Genomic DNA, 12161 nt, shown 5'->3' with positions numbered 1-12161 from the left:
GAAAAGGATGTGACAGCATTAACAGAAACTGAGGATCTGCCAGAACTGCTATACAGAAAAGATGTAGATGCTATAGTCAGCTCCAGTGGAATGGGAATGCCGTGTGGTTAGGGCCTCCCATCGAGCAGACCGTTAGCTTGGAGCAATTTTTTCGAGGTAATGCCACTTCGGTGACTTGAGAGTCGATGGGGATAAAATGACAATGATAAGGACAACACAACACCCAGTCCCTGAGCAGAGAAAATATCCGACCCAGCTGGGAATCAAACATGGGCCGTTAGGTATGACATTCCATCACGCGGACCACTCGGCTACCAGGGGCGGACAGCTCCAGTGAGAACTTACAAAACAGCAGGTAACTGTATCCCCAGGAGAGGGAGAAATGTTGCATGCACTGTGGAGTAGTGGTTAGAGTCACTGGCTGTTGTGGCAATTATTTGTTATTTATTATTTACCATTTCTAGAATGTTCTTTAAATTTTTTAGGTTTGTGATTGCATAGTCAGGAATATTTTATGTTTGCATAAATAGAAACACTTGCGTTCTGTCTGTACATTGCTGTTCTTAATGAAAATACTTTCGGTGACAACTGTCGTACTTCATTGATGACCCACATTTGGATTGGGACTTGACTGTGGTTACAATGTGTCAGCACACATTATGCATTGCAGGATCCATTGAATTTTGATCCATAGTTGTTAAACTTGTGAAAAATGGTATGTAAAATAATTTAATAATGATTATATGTGAAAAGTTAAAACTGTGAGGGGGCAGTATTCGGACCAGGATCTGATTTTTGCAGGTAGTGCACTACCAAACACTGTGCTTACAATACCAGAAGGAATTCTCTAATTTAATGATAGTTGCAATAAGTTCATTTCTTTGGCAAATGTATTTTGGTTTATATTTCATATAAATGTGCATTTTTCATGAATTTACATTTAGTATTTACTGTATTTTTTCAGAAATGGTATGAATTCATGGAGAGCAGTGAAGAAGTGCAGAAAAAAATCATTGAACACAGCCCAAAAAAACGCTCTTCCCCTTTTAACTCCTCTCAGAACAGTGCGGGGAAGGAGTTTCAGAGGATTAAAAGTGGTGTCAGAAATGTGCTGAAGAGATCTCATGTACCTGTGGTAAGTTTATTTTTGATACCTTAATTGGAGAATTTAAAATACGTGTAACAAATATGTTAGATCCGTTGTGTTATATTTAAGCTCGTCACTGGACTTAACACTAGATATTTGATTTTAGTTATAAAATAACCATATCAGCTGGCTCAAGCTTCCAACTGATATGTTTGTTCTTTCCTATTCTTCCAATACCATTCGTGATAAGAGTAAGGATATTGTTTCAATTGTACAGACTGATAGGGAATCAAAAGACAATTATATTGTTTTCATAATGCTACACTCTTCATAAGGAAAGAAGACTACTTGAAATGTCTGCTATAGAATTCTGAGTCATCCAGTATTATTATTTTGTGGAGCCTCAGTTCAAGGAAGACTGGGGAGGACAATTAGGTTCACCAATCTAATAACTGAAGATAATAGAATTGCGGAAATATCCATTATGAGATGGGCTCAGATTAGAGTTATAAAACTACCATATACTGCCAAAGGAAGCTTAGTGTACAGGATTTCCCCTGGTAGCTTTGCTCAGTTAAGGTCATACCCACATTACCTGTATATTGGATCTGTAGTGTACTATTGGATGTTATCTCATAATGATCCCTTTGCTTTCTTTACATTTGCAATGAGTGTCTTACTATATTCCCCTAAAATCCAGAAGTGGTGAACCATCTAGAAACTGAGTGAGGCTATATAAAGGGCCAGGGAACCCACGGAACATTTTTGTTCTGCATACTTACTCTCCTGCCTGTAGTTTCGTGAGAATAAATAGTATTTATAGAAAAATTGAAATTATCAATGTTTAATACAGGTTTTATTCAAAAATTGTTGATTTGTAACATGAAACAGAGGGATGTTGTAAAAATAAAGAGAATGATGCAAATTTATCATAAAGCGTTAGAAAAACAAAAGGGTAAAAAAAAAGAAGTGTAACAAAAATATATCAAACATCACTTCAATACTTTGTCAAACTTCTGTAAAACATGTTTCTGTTATTCATAAACAACTTTTGCATTTATTGGTAACAACTCTTTCCTTCGATCATGATGAAGAACATTCTGTTGAGTACAAAATAACGATAATAATTGTACAAATGTTTTTATGTTTGTGCATGTAAACTGTACTTGCATCAGAATTAATTTCTGTGGTTACATAAAAGTGGAGAAGTTATGAAATCAACTAATTTTTATTATTTATTAAAAGACATGCAGTTCTAATTATGTGCAAAACAACCAACCAAATAAATAAAAAACAAAGAGAAGCCATTATATCCTATTTTCTCTCTTAAACATTCATTCATGTTTCTTCCCTACTAGTTCTACCAGTAGTCCTACGCTTTACTATGTCATTTGTGTAGTGTACCAAAACCACCGTACTGTAGTTTTGGTAGAGTGCAATTCTAGTTCTCATTGATCAAACAGTACACATCTTGCAGTGTGTTGGTGTAAAAGACACTGACAGTGCTGGTACACATAGACTGCATTTGCATACCTCAGGTATTTCAAAACATAATACAGAATGCGTATTACAGCTGTGTAACGCAAATATACAGTTTAAGGCATCTCTCATCCACCACCACCACCATCATCATCATCATTATTATTGTGGTGGATAATCCTTGCCTCTACAATTATGTACTAGAAATCACAAGACAAATGTCAACCTATACAAGTATTTTAACTTAACAGCACCAGTAAACAGTGACAGTTGCTAATATCATATTACAAGTCAAATCAAAGTGGCAACCCAAAGAGATACTTGTGAAATACTTGTTGTTTACTCTTCATTCTTTCACTGAGGCATACCACTTGGAGTCTACAATTTTTCTGACTTTTCTGTACATTTGTATAATTTTTCTCAGTCTTCCGTCCTACCTAACTTTTTAATTGTAGGAAGAAAACAGTATATTCTGAATAAGTTTGCTTAAATGATAACTTTTACCTAATAATACTAGTTTGCAGTAAAAGAATGAGCATTTAGTATTATAATGTTGCAGAATCTGATGTGTCAGTGGTTAGTTGAAAATATGTTAAACATTCCACAAACTGTGATAGATACTTCCATTTTTCTGGCAGTATTTTGTATTGCAGTTGTCCAGTTGTGGATCCCGGAGTGGCAAAGCCATGGTCAAGAAGTAGGAGTAAAATAAATTTTAGATATTATCTCTCTCTCTCTCTCTCTCTCTCTCTCTCTCTGTGTGTGTGTGTGTGTGTGTGTGTGTGTGTGTGTGTGTGTGTGTGTGTGTGTGTGTGTGTGTGTGTGAGAGAGAGAGAGAGAGAGAGAGAGAGAGAGAGAGAGAGCAGGGGGTGTACTTTTTGGGTAAGATAAAAGTGTAAAAGTAATTTCTTCCAACTGCGTATTCTTTTTGTTTCTCTTTTTATTATTCAGCATGAAATGATTTTATCCACCAGGCTTTTGTTCCATTTTCATTTCTACACTTACTATTTGTAGAGTTTGTTCTGTTCACAGTATGCTTGTGCTCAATGTGCTGCTAAATTATGAACATTCCATTACATTGATCACATTTGTAATGTTATTTTGTTTTCAATTTTTTTTCAGGGAATGCTTACCTACCTTGAGACTGAGGTTGTAAACTTTTTCTCTAAATCCCCACAGAGTGTGTACATTTCAGGAATTCTGTCCAGTTTTGAAAGATTACTTCTCCATGCCATATCACAGTATCACCAGCTCTGTTCTTTCAGTGAGTACATTTAGAAAGTGGCAGTTTTTACTGTAAATATAGTTCATAAATGAATTCTGACAAAATTTTCACTGGTTTCCACAAAATTAGCCGGTCACAAAAGCTACAACAGTTTATAAAAATGAAGCAATAGACACTGTAGGTGAGTGTGGTTTTACCACAATAGTGCTGACCAAACTACCACACCCAAAAGTGACACTGGAGTCTGAATGAACCATCTGCATATTTGGAGAAATGATGGCAATTGGTGTTTTGAAAATGAAAGACAGCAGCTTAAACGTCAACTTGAGGCATCATTTACCAGATAAACTGTAGTGGAGAGCTATTGGCGAATTTCGCTCCTTACAAGTACTGACGGTGGTTAAATGTTCACCATTCTGCTATTCATAAATTCTGTCAGCAATGTTTAGCTACATGTTGGGATTTAAAATAATTACATAATTACTCAAGGGCTACAAAGCACTGTTATTACCTGTATTTGTTATAAGGACTCGAAGGATTGAACTTTGTCACCATTGACTCAAATGTGTCTTTGCTGTAGCTACCAGAAGGTGATATATCTATTGGAGAATTGAGAACAACAGCTAGGGTAGATCCCAGTATCCCATCCAGACAGTCATTTCATGCAGCTGTTAGTAACCCTAAGGTAGCAGTTTCACTGGATTACTTTGAGCCTCAAATGTAGGTGGGCCGTTTGCCAATCAACACAGGAAGCAGCTTGATGAGACAGTATATTACCCTCTCAGCTAAATTTATTATGGATAAGATTGACCTAATACATTGATCTTGTTGATACTAAACTCTGTGATCGAGAAACGTGCAGGTCCGGTTGGAGACAAATGTGGGCATAGTTTTGTCAAAGTATGGCACTGTTCATATATCTTGCCAAATGCTTGGTGACCTGCAGGCTGGTGTAACATGGATAGGTTTGTTAGAAATCTTACTACCATGTACAAATTCGTGGCACAGTGGATTTGTAGTCCAGATGAAATAATAAATCAGGGTAGACAAATGAGGTGTAATTGTGTGGTGTGCAGTGTGGTATGGGGGGGGGGGGGGGGAGGAGTTGGAAGAGCTGTTCTTCTAGTTGTCAGGATGGCATTTGGCTCTCCCTCTTGGGCGTTGTGGGATTGATGGTATGACAAGGGCTGCAGGGGTCCATTGGAAAAGTGAAGTGGCTGCAGCAAAACAAGCTTAGTGCAGCTACAGGTGTGCACTCTTGCTGTGTGGCATAGCTTGGTGTGGACCCACATCGTCTTCATGTTGGTATCATAGAAGTGGCACCCTTGAAGGTTGCACATGCCGTGGGGTCCCCAGCATCCTGTCAAGGCACTGAGTAGCATCAGGAGCCAACAACTAAAGCTAGCATCGCATTCCGATGGGAGTTCACTTGGCCCAGCTGGCAGTGTGAGGGGCTGAAAGTGAGATTGGCTGGCTGGCAGTATGCTCAGTGGTTAGGAGAACCACAGTTCAACCCTATATCCATCTGGACTCCCTGTGGGTCCGGGGGTAAGAATAGGCCTGCGGTATTCCTGCCTCTCCTAAGAGGTGACTAAAAGGAGTCTCAAACGTTTCGGCCTTAATGTGATGGTCCCCTAAGGGGTTAGACCACTACATTTCAAAATTTTCCGTTTGTGTGTACCATTTGGGGAAGGACGCCTTACGTGGTGCATCCTAAATCCATCTTGCCCTAAGATCTGGCACATCCGATATTGTCATGGAGTTGGACTTACACCGAGCTTCTGGCCACATCAGCTGCAGTGTGTCCCGGTTAGCATACATTTCCTCCATTGTGCACTTCCATCTTCGCCCTTGTGATATACATGGATATTCGACACCCGACATCCAGCATGGTAGCCAGTCCGTTGTGGTGGGGTCGTCATGTACCCTCTTTGTGGTAGCCCCCTGACTACACAGGGCTCGCACTGCTGATGCCTGAGCTGCTACCTCCCCACGTATGCCGAGTAGTAGATGCCTATCCCTCTGGGGCATCAGGACTACTGGCAAAGGCCATCCTGCCAGGTGGTCTTTGCAATGGCTGGGTGGCGCCCATGGTGAGAGCCCCTGGTCGAAGTGGGTGGCATCAGGGCGGATGACCCGCAATGAAGCGTGGCACATCATCTCTCGCTGGTGGGCCTCCACCAGCAGTCTCTAAGTGATCGAGGTCTAACCTCAATGGCAAGAAATATGATCAGGGATCATTTCCCTCCCTAGCCACTCCATGGGAGCAACATATGGCTAAAGACGGCAGTACAGATTATTCACCTTAGTGCCTTGTCTGTATGCGAGTAGATGGTGAATCATTTATGTCAACAAAGCCTCAGTTTTTTGTGGAGCATTTAGAGGACAAGTTCGGGGAGGTGGAGGGCTTGTCCAAAATGCGCTCTGGGTCAATTCTAATCAAAACAGCATCCTCTGCCCAGTCACGGAGGTTGCTCGCTTGTGACAAGTTGGGGGATGTTTCAGTTACCATCATGTCCCATAAGAGTTCAAACATGGTCCAGGGTATTATATTCTACAGGGATCTTCTTCTGCAGTCAGATGATGAACTACGCACCAACCTAGAACGATGAGGTGTTCACTTGGTCTGGCGCATCCATCGGGGTCCGAGGGATAATCAGGTAGCCACCGGTGCCTTCATCTTGGCCTTCGAGGGTGATGTCTTACCCGAGAAGGTCAAGGTGATGGTTTACCGCTGTGATGTGAAGCCATATATCCCTCCTCCGATGCGGTGTTTTAAATGCTGGAAGTTTGGGCATATGTCATCCCGATGTACTTCCGTCATCACGTGTCGAGATTGTGGACGTCCTTCGCATCCCAATACTCCATGTGCCCCACCTCCCATCTGTGTTAACTGCAGAGAACACCATTCCCACTGCTCGCTGGACTGTAGGGTATTCCAGAAAGATCGGAAGATCATGGAATATAAGGGCCTGGACCGCCTGACCTACACTGAGGCTAAGCGGAAATATGAGAGGCTACATCCTGTGCCAATGACGTCAACCTACGCCGCTGCTGCAACAACGGTTCTCCCATCTCCCATGTCGTCACGTACGGTTGGCTCTATGATCCATCAGAATGCACCTGCCTCCTTGATTGTGGGGGGCACTTCACTCCCTGTTGCTCCTGCTCCATCTACTTCAGGAACAAACCCCTCCCCAACCATCGGGGACATCAGTTCCCACTTCCCAGCCAGAGAAGCATAAGACTTCTTCGGCTTCCCTCACCAGGAAGAGGTCACTTGGGGACCTCCCTTCGCAAGTTCACACCAGTGGAAAAGTGGACACCCACCAGTGGGGTCTTGAAAGGTAAGAGATGAGGTACTGGCAGAAGTAAATATTTGAGGATGGGTCGTGAATTGTGCTTACGTAGCTCTGTCAGGAGAGCACTTGCCTGCGAAGGGCAAAGGTCCTGAGTTTGAGTCTGGGTATGGTACACAGTTTTAATCTGCCAGGAAGTTTCATGTTAGTCATGTTTGGAAATACATTGGAGAATTTGAGTATTGGGGCAATGCAGAGAAATTGTTTTCTCTAATGAATAGATTTAAGTGTCAGGAAGTCGTTTCTGAAAGTATTTGTATGGAGTGTAGCCATGTATGCAAGTGAAACATGGATGATAAATAGTTTGAACAAGAAGAGAATAGAAGCTTTCGAAATGTGGTGCTACAGAAGAATGCTGAAGATAAGGTGGGTAGATCACGTAACTAATGAGGAGGTATTGAATAGGATTGGGGAAGAGACAAGTTTGTGGCACAACTTGACTAGAAGAAGGGATCTGTTGGTAGGACATGTTTTGAGGCATCAAGGGATCACAAATTTAGCATTGGAGGGCAGCGTGGAGGGTAAAAATCGTAGAGGGAGACCAAGAGATCAATACACTAAGCAAATTCAGAAGGATGTAGGTTGCAGTAGGTACTGGGAGATGAAGAAGCTTGCACAGGATAGAGTAGCATGGAGAGCTGCATCAAACCAGTCTCAGGACTGAAGACCACAACAACAATAACAACAACAACAACAACAACAATGATATTCATGTTTGTGGAACATTGGACCTAACCATGTTGGTTGCACTGTGACATAATAACTGAATTGTTATTCAGAACAAATCTTTATTTGATATCACCTTAGTTCAGGTAGCTATACTTTATCTAGGTAAATGCTGGGGCATTTCCTTCAACAGACGCATTTTTCAATCTCAGGAAAAATGTGAAGTGATGTTCCATTAATGATTGTACTGCTGATGTGATGTTAAATTCTCGAGAAATGTATAGTAAGAGAGAGGGAGGAAAAAATAAATTCACTGTGAGGGACAGTATCTGACAAACACACACATCTGAGAAATCTGTGGGGAATTTGGTTAGGTTGCAGACCAGTCAAGTCAGCTTGCTTAATATAAAGACTGTTATATACTGTAAACAATAAAAACTTTTATGTGAGTAACAATCATGGTAAAGCCTAACCTAAAAATGTTCGCATTTAAAAAAAACTTAAATACAAAGCTTGCAAACTAAATACATTGTTGAGGATGTCACCAAGTGTTTAATATAGTTGTGCCAAGATGACTTGTGTTGTAATGTAGATTATTTCTGTCATAATGAGGAGAGGACCTGTACATGTTCTGTAATGGATCTAAAGAAAACTGAGAAAGGTTATATTGAACCTATGTGTTTATTACAGATGCACAAGAAATAAATTCATGAAAATGAAAGTGCAAGATAATTGTTAGTGAGATTCATCATTTTTCAGAGCACTGGTCTTCAGAGTTCTGTGGCAGCAGAAATGAGACAACATGTACATAGGTATGTTGCCTCAGGTATATCAAAATGGGAATTATTTTGATTAGGTGATGAAGGGTTTAGCTTGTCCTAAGACATCTTGTGTATGGAAACTCAGTTATTTAACAGTAACCTTTGTTGTTTGACCTGTTTCGCAATAGTAATGGTGTTGGTGGTGGTGTTAAAGAGGATAGGATATAAGCACAGTTAATTGAATATGTGAATATTAGCATCATAATTGTGCATGAACAAAGGAAAAAAATGAGGATTATGATTAGTTGAATATTATTTTGCTTTAGTAAAGCACAATTTGACTGAAGCTTACATCATAAAGCACAAAACTATGGGCTGTAGCTGATACTATGATAATCAGTAATTATTGTAAAGCAGTTTTATCATGTTATATGTGATGTACCATATTTACCCGAGTATAAGACAACCCTCAATAGAAGATACCACCCTTTTTTTTTTTTTTTTTTTTTTTTGGGCTTCTTGAGATAAATTTATTTTTTTAATGTATTCTGACAAATCAAAATTACAAACTTTTATTGATGCAAGGTATCAGCCTGAAAAGGTAACATATCAATTCTAGAACTTATACCATTTACTGTCTTAATTTTTACTAATACAAGGAGAAATAAAAAGAAATTGTTTAATTTTTAACTTCATTGCCATTTTTGTTTACTTAGCTTGTCATCTGTGGTACCACAGTTTTTAATCACCATTGTAACAAGACATCTGCGAAACTTTTATCTTTATTGTCACAAGTAGTTCGCTGAGACCATAGCTGTGTTTTTTTTTTTTTTTTTTTTTTTTTTTCTCTGAACACACAGTGGCTTTCACGTCTATGTTGATGTGAAGATGTTAAAATGTTTCTTGCTTCCAAACATATCATCCACCTCTCATTGGCTGTGTAGAACTAGCAACTGACACACCCTTATCCTACCCGTCATATCTCATGGTTAGCACCAACAGCATTGCTGCACGAAACTTGTAAGTATGCCACTGGCCGTAATCCAGACTTTCAGCATCTTGTGCATAATTGTATGATGTTGTTGAGTATTTATCCAATTTTAAGGTCAGTTCGATTGCATGTACAAATGGATTCAGACAAACTGCCATTTAAACATGGTAGATGTTTATAAACAGTCAAAGTACACAGTATTCATGCTCGTGGTTGGCTGCATGACAAAATTTGCTGCCCACTCAACACTCCCCTCCTGGCACTCATTGTAGTTCCCAGCCAAGCTGCTGTCACTGTCCCTCCTCCAGTGTTCCATAGTGCTGAGCTTGAGCAGCGTGCAGGTCATATGTAACAACAGGTCGCAATTACAATTCTGTCCAGTTCTCTAACTTCCACTCGTCCCACAGTTCAGTGACATCTTATTATGAATATCAGTCAGCTACACTGGTCTGTAAGTTGTTTTTATTTTGTGTCATTCACAGTGAGCCCATTTCGGCACATTGCCATCATCAGGTGCTCTCTAAATACATAATTAGGTGATGGTCTTAATATATTGGTCTGTAACTATGATCAGAAAAGTTATAATACATCGTTAGGTGTTTTTACCTTACATGTAACATCATTGCTATAGTGTCTTTTTAAGAATCGCTACTTTCTCCTAGGTGTACACAGGATATGTATATCTGATTTTAGTTGGTTTCCATGTATACTATATTTCTGACAGCTTGGATGATAGTGGATCAGCGATATTACATGTTCACATAGTTACCAGTATAAATAAGTGGTGGTTTGTTTCTAATCATGTTTTTGCCTGGAGTTTGTTTTAGTTTTATTTGAAATTTTTATTTTACATTTTCAATTTTTTTATAATAATTTTGTTATTGCCTATGATTAATGTTGGTGTTATGTCTTTGTTTTATGCTTTTCATGTCATTATTGCTGTTACTGTGGATAGTGTTATTTAGCGGCTCTGGTTTATTACTTTACCCATTTTCTTGATTTGTAATGTGAATAAAGTTTTCTATGTGCTTTTTGTGCTTTAGGTGGGTTTATTCGTTCAGTAAATTTGTAGGGTTGCTGTATGCATGTGTTACACATGCCACAAATTCTACATAGGACAAACCAGCAGAAACTTCAAAATTAAATATGAAGAGCACACCAGAGATAGTAAAAACAACCCATCCACGTTTTTTTCAACATCTACAAACAGAAAAACACTATGTAAAACCTATAGACAAAGCACTAGAAATCCTCCATATTATGCAGGAGGGAACATCCATGAGGAAATAAGAGATACATTGGCATGCATACATAACTCTAAAAATTTACTGGACGAACAAACTAACCTAAAGCACAAAAAGTACATAGAAAACTTTAAACAGGTAAAGTAATAAATCGGGGACGCTAAATAACACACATCCATAGTAACAGCAATAATAACGTGAAGAATATAACGCAGTCGTAACACCAACATAAATCGAAGACAATAACAAAATCGTTAAGAAAGAATTAAAAATGCAAAATAAAAATCTCAAATATAACTAAACCAAACTCCAGGCAAAAAACATAATTTGAACCAAACCTATAATAATAATAATAATAATAATAATAATAATAATAATAGGCCCGGGAAAAGAATAGGCCTCCGGTATGTTCTGCCAGTCGTAAAAGGCGACGAAAAGAACAAACCACTAATAGGGCTAACCCCCCTTCTAGTGTGATTACTTGGTTCAGGACAGAACTAAAGAAGCCTCGGACAAACGCCGTCATGGTCGGGGACGACGCTTGAACCCTATGTCCGCCCACAATGGTAATGACACTGCTAGCCAACTGGAAAATGATTTAAATCCAAATAGAGGTGTTTTGCAGGATATGCTTCCTGCAACCACCCTGGAAGGAAAACAAAGACAGAGGATGAGATGGTCAGATGAAGTTAATCAACACCTCATGTTCTGTTATTACCAAGCAACAAACCTAGGAACCAACACAACTGGATACAGATCACAAGTATACACAACATTTATTACCAGATACCCGGAATTAAAATTTTTAACAGAACAACGACTAGCTGATCAGATCCATGTAATAATAAAAAGTAACAGTATATCCCAGTCAGAATTAGAAAACATCAAACAACAAGTACAACAAATACTGGAACAAAATAATGTGCAATTAGAAGAAGAAGAAAATACAGTAATGGACTCAAACATCCCAGAGCAAACAAACAAAGAACAACACGCATCAATTAAACAATCAGAGGAAAACGAAATCTTAAGACAGCCACCAGCACAAGCACAAATAGAACATGAAGTGGCACACATGTTAGATATAGAAGAAAAATTTCAGTTGACATATATACAATACAAAGACACAAATACAGACATTAGACCATTCTTGCATAGACCACCAAATAACCCACAAGTCGAAACAACAATAAAAACTATCAACACAATCATACACAACAAAATAAATGAATACACAACTATGGAAGAGTTACAACTACTGGTTTATGTAGGAGCACTCACTACACTAAATATACACACTAGGCAGAGATCAGAACCAACCAACACACAGAAGAAACCCACAAAACCAG

The 12161-nt window shown here is 39.1% G+C and overlaps 1 protein-coding gene across 5 annotated transcripts in view; it reads left to right on the top strand.

Annotated features, from left to right (window-relative positions):
- LOC126248033 (R3H domain-containing protein 4-like) overlaps positions 1–12161 on the top strand; it is a 96013-nt gene that overhangs the window by 52932 nt on the left and 30920 nt on the right. For 3 of the 5 annotated variants that reach the window (XM_049948644.1, XM_049948641.1, XM_049948640.1), the window contains exons 4-5: positions 965–1135; positions 3689–3830. In XM_049948644.1, the coding sequence (XP_049804601.1) occupies positions 965–1135; positions 3689–3830 (313 nt within the window). Of the gene's footprint in view, positions 1–964; positions 1136–3688; positions 3831–8506; positions 8632–12161 lie in introns of those variants that run through there. The other 2 variants (XM_049948642.1, XM_049948645.1) reach the window with 2 other exon arrangements.

The sequence above is a fragment of the Schistocerca nitens genome, chromosome 3 (assembly GCF_023898315.1).
Source record: "Schistocerca nitens isolate TAMUIC-IGC-003100 chromosome 3, iqSchNite1.1, whole genome shotgun sequence".
Classification (NCBI taxonomy): Eukaryota; Metazoa; Arthropoda; class Insecta; order Orthoptera; family Acrididae; genus Schistocerca; species Schistocerca nitens.
The sequence above is the reverse complement of the archived record's forward strand: the minus strand, read 5'-3'. Positions and strand labels throughout refer to the sequence as shown.